The following is a 15,942-nucleotide window of genomic DNA, read 5'->3' on the forward strand; positions in this document are numbered from 1 at the left end:
ACAGAGGTGGACATCAAAGGTTTACACAGGTGGACATCAGAGGTTTACAGAGGTGGACATCAGAGGTTTAGAGAGGTGGACATCATCTAATTTAATTCATTTTGAACCTGCAGGAAAATCAGATACAGTGGTACAGATGATATATTTGACATTATACTAATGTTTCGAGCGCTACACTTGTTAAGACAATACCCCTGACAGTTCTTTGTTGAGCTGAAGCAGTTGAATCAAGCAACAGCAGAGCTTTTGCTTATTAACTAATTTTCACTTTTTTAAATATCATGAGTACTGATTGTTCTCTGATACAGGCTTTAACTGATTTTCCTCAGTTCTTCTAATTTTAATAAGAACATTTTGAACACCCTGTTCTGACAGGATGACACAGCGGACAAAGATGTTTGCAGCAACTATTCAAGCGATTACTTCACTAATATGACTGCATTAGACTGCAGTGAGTATGTAGTATATTTAAGTAGCACCAGTTTCTTAGAGCAAGCGTAAGAGGCCAAAGACGTCTAACGTAAGCTGATCTTTAATGTAAAACCTCAGCTTTGCTGCAGCCACTGTTGTCTGCACTGGTTGCTTTTCCATGCACTAATGGCAGACAGACAGAGTGATGGCCCAGAGGAACAGAGAAAGCTCCTCTGGGTGCTTCCTCTGCTGCAGGATGTGGTTGGAAAACCACACAAACGAGATAAAAAAGTCAGGTTTGTTAAAGGTCACCAGCAGCCAATTCTTATCCCTTCTCACTCTGGCTTTCCCTTATTGGCTGCTAGTGGTAATCATGACCTTTTCTCCACTCCCCCCGCCCCTCTCTCACACACACACACACATATAAAATGAAGACATTGACAGACACACACCAGTGCATCCACACATTCAGCCCCACACACATGCAAACAAATTCACACTATCCTCCAGTCAATGATGAGGTATCTCTTTTGCAGGGGGAGCGAGGCAGAGACGGGGATCTGGGGAGTCCCGGCGTGCCGGTGAGTGTAGAGTCCTTCTGCTTCCACTGGGTGGCAGCGGAGCGTATGTTTTCAAACGCTGTGTTCAAAATGTGTGTTTCCTGTGTGTGTGTGTGCACAGTTACTTGAACCAAATGTCCCCACAAGGACACAGGGATGGGACTTACACGGAGCTAATTTGGGCTCACATCATGAGGTTACTTTAAACTAGTTTAGGTTGGGGAAAAATAGAGAATTGATGAAATTTGACCAAACCAGTATCTTGTTAGAATTTCTTTTCTTTAGCTATCTGTAGCTAATAAACTGGAGCCCTTTACAGTCCTTACAGATCAAGTCAAACGTTTACACACATCCATCATGAATGTGACTGTAGGCTTTCTTTGAACTGTTCAAACGGTGGAGTGATTGCACAGCATACATGCTTAGTGGCTGCTGAAAACAACAATTGAGTGCAAAGGTTTGAAATTGTTTTTGGATTTTTGAATTGTTTGATTTGGCCACCAACAAGCCACCAAACTCTAAATACTGCGTCAGAGACCACAACAGTGGGCGAGACTGAGAATCATCACAACATTCATGCTCGTCGTGAGTTGATGTAAACTTCCTGCCTGATTGTGATCTTATAAAGCACCTTAAAAAGCCTCTGTAAGAGCAGTGTTATATGGATTTGTGATCAAACTCATTAAAAACACAGAAAAGAAAAAAGAGGGGAGTGAAACAGCAACAGTGCTTTACACAAAGAATCATAAAATCTAGTCTGGAAACACATATTCAGCAGCCACTCAGAGAGAGGTGACTAAGCTGAGTTAATATGCCTTGATAAGGGACCCTGGAGACAAACTCCAGGGGCCCTCGTGGCAAAGCCCCAGCCAGCTTCGTTGTTCAGGCTCAAGCTAAGATCCACATTATTGAGGATCACAGTCCCACGGTTCAGATTCTTGGCAACAGCGAGGAGGGCCCAGAGGAGACGCCGTGTCAGAATAGGCTGAAATACAGACGTTTAACTGAAAATCAATGGTCAGTTTACAGGTTTCGATGGCGTGAACGGGCGAACGAATCTGAAGGTGAAGATTAGAGAGACAGACAGCAGCTCTGGGACTGCTGGAAGTGCAATAAAAAGACACATTTTACAGCTCAGTCTAATAACGCCATGAGTGATTTGCTCAGAGAGGTCAAATTAATGATATTTTATCTATGTCTGATAACATCAGTCATACATGGAGGAACCTCTCGTTGCTCCGTTAGCAGCTATTTTCTCTCAGGTTCATTTGTTTCTGTGTAAAATGCTCCGCAGATGTAGAACGACATGTACAAATATATCTTTTAAAACACACGAGCAAAAATAACGTGTGAATTTATATTGACGTATATGTAAACAAGTCACTAATTACCAAGATAGCTTGTTCACATACTCGCTTTGGCAGCTGTGACTTGTCAAAGAAGAAAAAGCAGAAGTATTACTAATAACATGAGCAACTTCAGCATGTGGAAGCTGAAGCAGATAAATATAATTTAGCTACTTTGTTGCTGTTCTTATCGTGACCTGGAGGAAGGCCTGCTAGTGTTAGCTCGCTCGATACAGGAGCTGAAGAACGCAGAACTGACTCTGTTTGTAATAAACAAACAATCGGAGCTCTACATGATATTTACTATAAGAAGAAATCTATTAGATGTAATTGTGAAACACTCCGTTATCCATCAGAGAGGCGAGAAAGCTGCAGAGACATGACAGCTAGTGCTGAATAGGTGGAATTATTGAAGTTGGGGAGTATTTTCAAGCTGTTGGCAGTGAGGAATGATTGTTCCTGAATAGAGAAGCAGGGCAGTATAATAGAACTAGCACATTGCAATTATCATCTTTAATGAATGTCAATAAACACAATAAGAAAACATAAAAATCAGAATGTTTCCACCTAATCTATGTAATTGAAGTGTTTATCAGTAGGCATTGATCCCTGAGGCATTGCCCCTCACGTTCCAAGACAAGGATTTGACAGTAAACCCGGAGGTGTGTGTGTGTGTGTGCTGCAGCAGCCATGTTGCATCACACTGAGCCGCGGCTGTGTGGTTATGCGTGCCACACTGGAGACACATGAATGTCTCAGCGTGCAGCTTAATGTTCACACTCTGTAATTCCTCAGTGTCGAGAATAGCCCAGCCTCCATGTGATGTGCGCTGTAGGCTAAATGCATCAGCGGTGAATCACAAGCGTGTCACCTCTGAAATGAATTTGACATTTTTGTCTTCAGACACACTTCCTAATTCCTGCTGGCTAAAATAAATTTAGTTCGAGGGAACAAGGGCGGGTGTGCCTCTGTTTCCCAAGAGGAAGTGATGAAGCTGTCACTTTGGTACCTAAGGGATGTTTCTTGTGCAACACACTATGTCACTGATTAGTCTGTTACTGACCCTTATTATGTCTGCATTGCACCCATGCACTTTATGGCTACAGCTCGCTAAATTAGCTTGCTAGTGTTAGCTGGTGATGTCCAAAACTCCATCACTGATGCTCCAACAGGTGGCATCATGGTGGCTACAATAGCTTTCACACACAGTCTGTGGAGTTTACTGCACACATTCAGTGCTAGCATCTATGAGGAAGCTTTTAGAGACCAGCAGTGTTGGTCAAGTTACTTGAAAAAAGTAATCAGTAACTAATTACTGATTACTTCCCCCAAAAAGTAATCCCGTTACTTTACTGATTACTTATTTTCCAAAGTAATTAATTACTTAGTTACTTAGTTACTTTTTAAAAACACGATTTACAACCTGAATAGGTGATAAAGTGATAGATCTTTCAGCCCAATTCTACTTTTTCTGCATAATCATCATACAAAATGTAATCAAATGGAAAAGTCTCTTTTTAAAACTTGTTTTATTAGTTTTAATCTTTTAACTTTATGCATCAAGCAAAAATTTAATTATCTGCAACATTCTCTGACTGGAAGAAATTAGTTTAACATTTAAACCTATTTTCTGCACATTCCAGCACATAAAATAAAATATTTTGTGTGTTTACACTCAGTCTTTCAAATAGATGCAAGTAAAACACAGCAGAAAATAAATAAAGTCAAAGACTAGCGGTCCTGTTGCTCTATTTTCACCTGTAAAGCAGGAGTGGGGTAGGCGGAGGTTTACCCTGGTGCAGGTGTGCAGCGGTCAGTGGAAGAATCCGCGAGTTTCTCTGTGAGTTTCCCATTACGTCGTAGCTACTCGGTGCTTGTTTGGAAGTTTAGGGGTTTTTTCGCTGTAAAAAGAAGTTTTCTTCCCACGCACAACGGACACTAATGTTTTTGTCACTTTTTATGGAATCAAACTCAAAGTAAGGTCAGTACTTCCACGCTTTAAACGCTGCACGCTCATACTCTCTCTGCACTCGATATATGATCCATTGTTGATCTGCACACAGCTGTTGTCACGAACGTCGCACTCGCTTACGTCACTGTCATGAGACATTCTCGCAAAAAAATCACGGTTTTAGTAACGCAGTAACGCAGCGTTCCTACGGGAAAGTAACGGTAATCTAATTACCGTTTTTGCAATAGTAATCCCTTACATTACTCGTTACTTGAAAAAAGTAATCAGATTACAATCAGTAAATTAAGTAACGCGTTACTGCCCATCTCTGGAGACGTAGAGATGGGGTAAAGTAACAAAGCAGCAAAATTAAAAACCTTTATCCCTCTTGACAGCATTGGCTTTTTACTTGGAATCCATAATTATAATTCTTTAGTAAGACCCTACACACACACACACACACACACACACACACACACACACACACACACATGATGTTACTGCAACAGAAAATAAACATTAGTAATAATAATAATAATAATAATAATAATAATAATGCTATCTGTCAGATTTCTCAATAGCTTTGTTTAGAGCGTTGATTCAAGTCAAAACACAAATGCACAGAAGTGGTTTCTGCAACCATAATTATACAAAAGTGTAAAAAAAGAAAATAATTACACAATATTTATGTGTGTGCATGTGTATGTGGTTTTCGTGATAGCCACAGGGTTAATTCTGCTGAGAATTTCTGGAACCTGAACACATTAACCTCAGTTTGCTGAGCTGACTAACTGCTGTAGTGGACATTGAGTCTCCCGAGCTGAACATCTTACATTGCTCAACATGTGGGGTAATTAAAGATGTTGGGTTAGGCTTATTTTTTGCAGTTTTCAATCCTGTCTTTCTAAACTTCTATCCATGCTACAAAAACATTCCCAACGTAAAACAAGACCTTCTGTCTGGACTCAATTTTAACAACACAAGACATGGGCTGTTTATTCATTAATTCATTGAATAATTCAATCGAAGGCAATTTAATTATTCTAAGAAATGTAAGCTGCAAGCTCTTGCATGGCTGTTCATATTAGCTTTATGGATTTGTGTGTTTGGTCTATATTATTAACCTAAAAAATTATGAAACACTCGTGGACACTGATTGATGACCAATGACAAAGAAGGGTAACTGAAACTCTTGAATTCTGTAAAACTGAAACCACAAATGCTGCGAGTCCTTTGACTGCAAAGCTCAGTTTCTGTGTGAAGTGCATCCACACAGTGACTTGAATAGAAAGCAACAAAGAGCTGCTGTTTGAGCAGAAACTCAAACGGCTACTGAACATGCACGAACATTTCCCAACACCAACAGTGTCGCACTGCTGGATGCATTCTCGAGTCTTTGAGTAGCAGTGATGTCTGTAGGGTTTTTGACCTTAATTTCACATTGATTTTCTTCCTGTTACATCAGCAGTGCGGGTGATTGAGAAAGTTCCTTTGGCAGATTGTGCTGTAAGCTCCTGGCATTATGGCTTTAGTGAGGTTTCTTAGAGTTTCTTTCCTAAAATGATTGAAATCAATTACCTGGTCAGGAAAGAGGAAGTCCGGAGCAAAAAGGGAAACATTTCATGGAAAATGGAACAACCAACCGATCTGTATCCTAGTACTCAGCAGTGTAGAAGCTTTATAGATCTGTGGTTACCACTGGATCGTGTTTTTAGGGGCTAAGAAATCCACATTTTCATCACATTACAACAAAGAGAAAGTGCAAATGCATAAAATGCATTACAATAACCATCTAAAATGTTTTGTAAGTCATCGGTTTGACAGAAAAGAGCAGTTCTGCATCAGCAATGCAGAGCAGCTCATGTGGTTTCTCTGACATACTGTCTTTGATGTAAGCAGAAGTTTCTAACTGTCTTTCTCTATTTCCCCCTCCTCTCGTCCTCCCCTCCCTCCCCACTCTCTTTTCTTCTTCCGTCAGGGCGAAGTGGGACCCAGGGGATGGAAAGGAGAGGTTTGTCGAATTAGACTTTGCGGTATTAGATATAATCCATTCTGTCTTATTCTGCACCACAGTGAGAAGGCCTGTCAAGCCTGCATGGCTGCTATAAAAGACTTACAGAGCCCGTACCTTCAGGCCTGTGGAAATCTGGGCCCCCGGGCAGAAATATACATCACAAAAGCGCTCTTTCCCTAAGATGCACACATCTGCAAATCAAACACTTACTCTACCGTCTGCAGAATTACAATTTAAGGAGATACAACTTCCCTCAGTCGCTGCCGTTTGTAGGACATCAAAACATATCTGCTTTTTGATCATTAGAAAAGCAGATACGCAAAGCTTCACTGTTATTCACTGTTTACTAAGACTGTCATTGCCCTACACTTATATCTGCCAAAGCTTTCGCCCATGCGTGGCACACCTGCAGGTCGACAACAACAGCAGCCTTCTCTTGACTGACTAAGCATTTGTATTTGTCACCAATTTTGTCAGTTGAAATACCAGATTCGATCAGTTTCAGCTAGCTAGCTGAACACGCCTTGGCTTTTATTGTTTCCAACTGACTTGATCTAAACTAAGAAAGCTGTAAAGGTTTTATTACACCCTGGGATAGCAGAAGACTGAGGTAAAAGCTGTATGTCCGAGCCGTGTGGATGAAAGTTGCTGTATTAACATGTTTTCACGCCCAGGCTGTTTTTGTCAGAGCCACTGGTGTATCAAAGATTTCGTAGACCGGCTGCTGCAATATTGGACTGAACGGAGCAAGGCAGAGAGGAGTGAAGGATGACAGAGCACCAGTGCTATTTAACTTCTGCAAAATATTGTGGTTTTGGTTCAAATGTCTTCTCACAGCACCGTGAATGTTAAAAAATCAAAAAATCTCATCCTATGTGTACATGTGGCAAGTTGGGATACCCACCTCACTACTGCTGGAACAGGTGTGTCAAGCCGCACGATCTGATATCGTCGTGTTGGTGTTGTTCCCAGATCATCATACTAAAGGTTGTTCCAGGATCAACATTGCAAGTGACCAATCAGAATGTTGTGATGTCATACTTTTGCGACTTCGGGAAAACCCGGCGTAAAACAAAAAACTGTACTTAAGCTGCGAGAAACCGCCTTTGTCCGCCGATCAACGGACCCTGACCCTGACCCTAACCCTTTAATAAACGCTAAGCAGAATTGATATTGTCCTTGCAACATTGGAATTTCATAAATGCACGAATGGGTTGGTGCGCAAAAGAATAACGTCACAATAATGTGATTGGTCACTTGCAATGTTGAACCTGGAACAACATTTTCATGATGATCTGGAACAACACCAACACGACGATATCAGATCATCCGTGTCAAGCCACCAGCTCAAAAGAGACCTTGGCTGTGTCCCAATTCAGGGTCTGCACGCTTGAAGTACGCGCACTACAAGTAGTGAAGTAGCGTCTATAAGTACGAGAAGTGCGGAAGTGAGAGGCTTGTGAAATGGGATGGACTAGCCTTCGTCGTGCTGTTCAGGTTGCCTAGCAACCATGATACTAACTGCGAGAAACGTTACATACAGCTTTGTTTGACAGAAATGAAGGAGAAAAAAATGTTTTGTTGGTCATTAATTTTTGTCATGACATCACTTTGATTAGTTGAGTATTTGAGGCTGAAACCACAGGACTGTGAAACATGATTGGTGGGCCTCATTTCTGTACTGAACAGTTATTACAAGAGTAGTTAGTAAATAACAATTAGCTAATGTTGGTCACGAGACTAAAATCATCTCACTGTGGTAATGTAAATATAATATGGCCAATATTATAGTTCAGATTATTATGATATATATATATATATATGTATATATGTGTATATATATATATATATATATACACATATATACATATGTATATATGTAGAGGCTGTAAAACCACGTTAACGCTGAAAGCACAAACATCACTAATGTCACATAACTTTGCTGTCGGCCACATGTCGGCAATGTTTTAATGTTCTTCGTTATTAAACATTCGCACATAAATAAGTGACGTCATATTCAGTACTTACTTTTGACAGTTCACTTTTCGGCCGCTCCCTTCTGCCGTATTTTTCGGCAAAATTATCCACACCCACCGCCGCGCTATGAATTGTGGGATATATGGGACCACGAAGCGTGCACCGGACCACGCTTGATATTTGGGGAAATCGACGGCGCATTTGGAGTATGCATTTGAAGTACACTTCGAATTGGGACAGCCGTCGTCGGGTGGCGGTGACGTAATCGCACTTAAAATGCGTACTTCAAGCATGCAGACCCTGAATAGGGACACAGCCATAGTGTGTCACTCATGGACGCCCCAAAAATGATTGGAGATTGAGGATGAGTTTGCAGTGTCTTACTGCCGAGCTAACACCAATGTTGATATGCTACGATGTTTTAAATTCTTACATTACAAGAGAAAGGCTTTTGAATGAGGACAAGCCTGTGTTTGACAGGTAACAGTATCCCACTGTTATTAGCTGTTATTAGCTATTACACAACCTTCCCACAAGCCTTATTATTTATCTGCTTATGCAGTTGTTAGGAGTGTTAAGACAAAGTGTTCAGCAGTCAGTAACTGCAGATACGCATCAGTTTCACTTGTTTTGTGACTTTTTTGTGCTCTTTTGTTGCTGCTTCAGAAAGGAGTGACAGGTGATACGGGCCCCAGAGGACCCGATGGAAAGAAGGGCGACATGGGCCACATGGGTGTCATTGGTCCCAGGGGATTTCCCGGACAGGAGGGGTCGCCAGGCCAACCGGGCCAACCGGGCCAACCGGGATATCCTGGCAAACCTGTAAGTGTGCCTCTTTCTTATCTGATGTTAACAACCATAGCAGCGAGAATAAAAAAAGACGCTTTGCTGCCACAGCTGGAGAGGTCAGGGTTGGGAGTTACTGTGACACTGCTGTCAGTGTGTGTGAGCTACGTGAAGATGGAGAACTGAGCACTGAGAAGATCCTCTAAATCTGCAGGCACGAGCCACAGCATGTTTTCCAAGTCCCAGAGCGGCTTCAGCTGAATCAAAGTGTAATTGTGTGTTCCAGGGTAAGCCTCCCTCAGACGAACATCTCGTAAAGCTCTGCACTGATGTTCTGCGTAGTAAGTATTTGTTTGTTTTCACTCTGCGGTGCAAAAAGCCGCAGTTGTCTCAAACATGCATTTCACACAATAGCTTTTCATCCATATCCACTTGTTGCAGTAAATTGGCGAATGGGCTCAGTCTAGTTTAAGTGTCTTAAACTCAGAATGAACGTGTTAGTCGTAATAAATCACCTCCTTCCTGTTTTTAGCCTTCGACGTAAAGAAGAATCCCGTGAATGTTTTTTCTCACAGCTCCTTTTTCCACCCATAGATAATATAAAAGATGGATACTGTACTGTCACCTGCTGGTTTGTCCTGTTCTGAAGCCTTGAGATGACATTTCCAATGTTGCCATGTCAGTGTTTTGAAACTGGATGTGACAAATGAGGCGTGGATGTTGCTGTGAAAGCATACACTCATGGACACGAGCTGAATAATCTTTTCTGCCTCTCACAACGACCAAAGGTTTCAGAACTGGTTTAATGTTGGATTCAGTGTAACCTGAATTATTAGTATTTCAGTATTTTGCTGACTTCTGTAGGGTCAAAAGGCTTTTTGTCTCGTAGTGGCCATTTCAAAAATGCAAAATTAAGACTATTCAGCACGTTGTCTGAATAAAGTCTTATGTTGTCTGTACTATCAGGCTTTTTAACTGCTGCTCACAGTCCTGTCTGTCTGCTGTTTTGGGCTAAGCTTTTAGTACAAACCTAAAGAATACAGAGACGGCCTGTAGATTCATATTATAAGACTGAATAACTGCAACTACGAGTCTAAAGCTGGCAATTACATGCCGTAGATTATAAGACGCATTAAGCAAAACAAAACAGTCAGATAAGTCAAACTTTACTCAGCTCATTCTTCTTGCTTCCTCCACGTCTGCACCATAGATTCATTAATGTTGAGTTCTCTGCAGCTGCTCTATTCCCGTGTTCTCCTGCGCGACCGACAGCCTTCAGTTTGAAATCTGCTTCGTAAGCCTTTCTCTTAACAGGTGCCATTTATGGTCCTTATACACATTATGTTGAAGCTAGGGCTGCCACGATTAGTCGACTAGTCACGATTACGTCGACTATCAAAATCGTCGACGACTGATTTAATAGTCGACGCGTCGTTTGAAGCTTTGTAAGATCCCAAAAGACGCAGGAATAAGTAGTAGGATTTAAGAGTGTAATAACGGACTGAAACAGAAGATGGCAGCACTGCATGTACAAGGATGCCAGCTGCCGTTAAACCCCGAAGAAGAAGAAGCTGTGTCCCAGAATTCATAGCGCAGCCCAGCTCAGTTTCCAACTTCTGTTACCCACTAGGTCAACAGCTAGCCGGGGGCTAGGCTCACTACAGCCGTGAGAACACCGGACTCAAATCGTTTTCAAACCCACCGCCGACTTTCACTACTCAGGTTAAATATATATAAGTCACTTAGATAACTTAAAATGTTATTGTTTGGTTTTTTTCAGTATTTTATTTGTTCCTGAGTAAATCGGTTTGGCTGAGATTAAAGAGATGCTTGAGAATTTACTCCGGTGTCCTGTTATATTTTAGATAGCAAGGAGTTTATGAAACTCCACCAAAACAATCTGCAAATTTCATTAAAATTTAATAAACTATCATCTTGTCTTTATTTTTAGTTAGCACATACCTTAAACACTTAAAGCTGTAAGCTAATGATAGTTATATAAGAGCAGATGCTGCTGGTGCAATAAGCTGTACGTTTTACGTCCAATGGATGATGATCTGATTAGTCGACTAATCGCAAAAATAATCGGTGACTAGTCGACTATCAGAATAATCGTTTGTGGCAGCCCTAGTTGAAGCACAGTATGGATTACTCCGCGTGTAACTCACCAAGGTTGCACTAAAACATTTTTGACAGATTTTTGAGTGCTGTGTAGCATAAAATCAGTTTGAGGTCAGTGAGCACAACCAGAATTCATACATAAGGCGGACGGTCGATTTTTGAGAAAGTTAAAGGATTTTAAGTGCACCTTATAGTAAAATACAGTGTATTGTTAAAGTGTGTAACAAAAGCAGATTCTTCTCATGTTGTGGCTGTGCCCTACAGACCAGCTGCCAGCATTGCTACAGAGCCTGACTCCTCACTCTCCGTGTGAACCCTGCCAGGGTGTGAAGGGTCCTCCAGGTGAGCCGGGAGCACCGGGACCCAAAGGCTCCATGGGAACTCCAGGCTACCCTGGCAGGAATGGCGCTCCTGGTTACCCAGGACCTCCTGGAATACAGGGCCCCGCAGGCCTCAAAGGTTTGATATGACACAGTTTATGAACCAGTACCTTCAGACAGGTTTCTGTTGCCTGTACTCAAAGCTTCCTCTCACCAATGTTATATCTGCTCCACTGTGACAAAAAGCTCCATTCTGGCTCCTCACTCTGATGAAAACAAGGCAATAAGTAACAACACAGCATCACAAAGAAGCGATGGGACAAAATTTACGACCGCTTTCATCAACAGTTAAAATCAAAACAGTGTCAATGATGAACAAATTGGATGTGTTGATGTTCACTGTACCCTCACTGTTAAATGCACTTTTAACAAAGGGCAAAAACGTTCTCACTCCCAAAGCGTAATATTTTATGCTAGGTGACGAATCGTCAGTATATTACGCTTTTGGCCACCCGACATGACGTAGAGCAGGTCACCTACTGATCGGAAGGTTGGTGGTTCGATCCCTGGCTCCTCCAGTCTGCATGTCAAGTGTCCTTGTGCAAGATACTAACCCCCAGTTGTTCTCCGATGCGTCCATTGGAGTGTGAATGCAGTTAGAAAAAGCAGTAAGTTCAGAGATTTTTTTATAGAGCACTTTGACGACTCCGGGAGAGTAGAAAAGAATAAGAATCAGTCCATTTCCTATATTACGAGTTTGGAAAAATGAGGAAACATGAGAACTGTTTGGAATGAATCTACACATGTAGGTTTATTTTACTTAAATCGTTTTGGAAAACACTAACACGATTAAGGTGATGGTTAAGATTAGGGATAAGGTTAGGGTTAGGGCTGGAATACATGGCTGGAGCGTGTATTACTGCGGGAGTGTCGTTGTATTCGATGTCATTCACAATCTGCCGCGTATCATGGGAACGGCCACCTTTCGCGTTCCCATGGGACGCCTCGGGATGTGACAAGTTGTCGGTATGTGAGAGCCACCTCGGGATAAAGATCAAACTGTGACACCTCGTTCACCTTGCGATAGTCAATACACAGGAACTATGGACCGTGCACTGTGTGACTCTTTCAGCCCTATGAGTAATTTGTCTTTTGTGCTCATACTGTCACGCCAGGGCTCTCTGGGCCTGTGATGGCAGGCAGCCCACCGCCATAGCCTGAAACACCTCCAGGAAGGACTGGAGGTCATCTGCTTTCCTGTTTGGTGTAGCACCACCAGAGCAGGAGGCGATGAAGTCTGTCACTTAGCCTGGGTGTCCAGCTGCCGCTTATTTGCGACCACCTGCTGCTGATGCTTGGCCACCATCTGAGCCAGTGTCCTAACTGGCTGCAGTACCTGTGGGTTCAACATGTCACAGTCATTCAGCCGACCCGACCATTAAACTCCTGCCACCATATGGGACTCATATGATGTTTTTCTGATATGCTGTGTTAGTTTTATGTCGGACAAAACATGATGGAAAGATTTCAGAAAGTTTAGCTTTTTAAAACTGGGAAGTCTCCTAGCAACCTGTAGTTGCTAGGAGACCCACTGAACCTTTTCCAGCATGGGAAGTTATTGTTTGCATGGAAAACAGACGTAAAATGTCCCCAAAACTCAAATTTACAGAAAACATTTTTGTTCCCGAAGCTCTCAGTCTGAATCTAATGTTAGTTTTTAAACAGACCTATCATATCTCCAGGTGACATGGGACCCAGAGGGTTGAAAGGCAGAAAAGGAGATGGAGACCAGGGACCACCAGGACCACCTGGACTGCAAGGTATGTTTAATTGTGCACATATTAACTCTTAGTAGCTCTTAGTAGTGTGGATGTTTAATAAATGCCACAAATATACCACGAATATAAACTTGAATGATATCCCATTCTTAATCGATGGAGTTTAATATAGTGTCGGCCTACCGATTGCATCTATAACAGCTTCAACTCTTCTGGGAAGATTTTCCACAAAGTTTAGGAGTGCACATTTATGTACACTTATAAATGTACATTTAAGTACGTTTATAAGGTCGAACACTGATGTTGGACTGGAAGGCCTGACTCTCTGCTCTGTCATGCTGAGGTCAGGACTCCACGTCTTTATGTATCTTGTTTTGTTCACTGCTGCTCAGTTATGTTGGAACAGGAAGTGGGCCATCCCCAAACGGTTCCCACAAAGCCGGGAGGATGAAATTGTCCAAAATGTTTTGTTATGGTGGGCATTAACAGTTCCTTGCACTGGAATTAAGAGGCCCAACTCCTGAAAACCAAACGTTCCACATGGCACAGTGCAGTCAGACAAGTACTGCTCTCCTGGCAACTTCCAAACTCAGACTCATCCATTGATTCGCCAGACGGAAAACTGTGATTTGTCACTCCAGAGAAACCGTTCCACTGCTCCAGAGTTGAGTGGCGGCATAGTTTGCATCACTAACACTAACATCGTGCTTGGTGATGTAAGGCTGGATGAAGTTGCTCATCCATGCAAACCAGTTCCATGAAGCTCTCTTTACAGTGATCTTGAGCTAACCTGCAGGTTCACATCTGCACACTGTGCACTTCAGTACCTATTTATATTTATACATGTTTTACTCCTGCACAGTTGGAGCACCCATGATTTCACTGCATGTACAATGACACATCTGCTGACCTCGCTCTCTTATTTTATGTGGTCGACCACTTTATGAGTTTTTGTTGTTCCCACTCACTCTGTCATAATACCACTGTGGACTTGTTGCATTATTTTGTAAACCTATGATCTAACTGACTTGAACAGAGGTGGTTCTTATTTCAATCTTTTCTTTTCCATCCAGGGATTCAGGGTCCTCGTGGCTTTGATGGGATTGGCCAGCCGGGCAACCAGGGAATCCCAGGCAAACCGGGTCCGCCGGGAGATCCTGGCAAAAGGGGTAGTCCAGGACTTCCAGGGGTTTGTGACATCTCTATGTGCTATCAGACCTACAATCTCAGGGAACACTACAGCAAAGGACCACACATCTGATGACGTGGGAGTGAGAGAGGTTGCTTTTGACTTTAAGACAGAGATATCTGCAGCCAAGGCAGTTGTAACCTCATGAGCTGGTATGAACAGAGATATGGAGGGCATTGATTCATGATCACTGAATATGATCAAAGAGGATCAAGCTGGCTAGCGTCCGAGATACTTTAAACTTCTGAAGTTTAAATAGTGAATCCTAAATCCTGATTGAGTCAGACGAACACAAAGAGCTGCAACTGAGTCGCATTGTTTTTGTCAGTGTAAGAGGCAAGAAGGCCAGGAATCTGAATAATAATAAATATGTCTACCTCCTCGTTTACCTGAATTACTGTTTAAGTTAATGATACAGAAGGCAAATATGATTAATACCCTCAATAAATATGTATAACATGTATTAATTAAATCGTGGGCTAATGTGAGAAAAGCACAATTACTATAAACTGCATATTAAAATATTAAAGAAATAGAAAAGAATCAGTTCGTATGCTGTGCTTGGAAACCTCTGCTTTTCTACTGAGGATGAGCCGGTGAGGTTATTTCTGTGCAGCTCTGCCTCTGAGAAATGATGCCATCTGCAAATGGTGAAAAGTGCAGCACCTGCCGCCATGATGAATTAGGATCTGTTGTATGGAACACGCCGTTTTCACATGATTATGTTGAGGTTCGCTAAAGTTCAAAGGTTCATAACTGATAAAGATCTTGACCTCCTTTAGGTGCAGAGTACGTGTAATCACTAAAGGTGGAAAAACATATTTATGTCATGTTTTGTGCACAGAGCATCACAATTTGTTCTAATCCAAAGCTGTGACAGATGTTTTTGTTTTCATGAAACCTGTTACTGCTTTTAATCTGTCATATTTGTTTACCAGTATTATGTATTCACTTTGCATTCGTTTTGTGTTCATGCGGATTACTGTAAAACCTCATCTGCAGAATGAACAAGTCCTTTATATTTGAAGCTTAGATTAAGTTCTTTCTTCTTCTTTCAGGTGTCTATTTTATTTCAAAAACAAACTCTAATTGTAATATTGCTGCTTAAGCCACTTGCAAGTGAAAAGGTCATCCATGTCTTCAACATTATCCATCGTGTTTCTGCTATTCTCTATTTTAATACTGTTAAAATCATTAATTATCTCCTTTCACTTTCCTTTTTTAATCATTTATTCTGCCTTATAAATTATACAGCTTTTTTATACATTGTTATACATCTTAACAGTGTCCAAACACCTCACAGAGCACAATCCATCACATACTAGACCCCCTTTTAATTTGAAATTACTGGAGGAAAGGTGGAGTTTTATTAATTTCAACCTGAAAACACAAAAACTAAAAACAGATATATGATTCAGACTCACGGGAGCCTGAGTAGTGAGTACTGTAGTAATATTAATATTCAAACGCACCCTTATAGTTGGGAATT

The 15,942-nt window shown here is 41.6% G+C and overlaps 1 protein-coding gene across 1 annotated transcript; it reads left to right on the forward strand.

The window, feature by feature from the left end:
* The first annotated feature begins 315 nt into the window (after positions 1 to 315).
* Positions 316 to 15,708, forward strand: LOC102794931 (uncharacterized). The gene is made up of 7 exons (XM_006800886.3): positions 316 to 992; positions 6,247 to 6,279; positions 8,926 to 9,081; positions 9,332 to 9,386; positions 11,431 to 11,625; positions 13,229 to 13,306; positions 14,338 to 15,708. Exons 1-7 carry the CDS (start codon positions 840 to 842, stop codon positions 14,523 to 14,525), a joined length of 858 nt encoding a protein of 285 aa, XP_006800949.2. The 5' UTR covers positions 316 to 839; the 3' UTR covers positions 14,526 to 15,708.
* The last annotated feature ends 234 nt before the right edge of the window (positions 15,709 to 15,942 follow it).

The sequence above is a fragment of the Neolamprologus brichardi genome, chromosome 9 (genome assembly GCF_056152115.1).
Source record: "Neolamprologus brichardi isolate AB-2024 chromosome 9, ASM5615211v1, whole genome shotgun sequence".
In the NCBI taxonomy this organism is placed as follows: domain Eukaryota; kingdom Metazoa; phylum Chordata; class Actinopteri; order Cichliformes; family Cichlidae; genus Neolamprologus; species Neolamprologus brichardi.

Bases quoted from the DNA above. Each gene is read 5' to 3' on its own strand.
- LOC102794931 (XM_006800886.3), top strand. From the start codon at position 840: ATGAAGACATTGACAGACACACACCAGTGCATCCACACATTCAGCCCC. The intron at 993-6,246 runs GTGAGTGTAGAG...TTCTTCCGTCAG, and splicing joins TGGGGAGTCCCGGCGTGCCG to GGCGAAGTGGGACCCAGGGG. The intron at 9,082-9,331 runs GTAAGTGTGCCT...TGTGTGTTCCAG, and splicing joins CGGGATATCCTGGCAAACCT to GGTAAGCCTCCCTCAGACGA.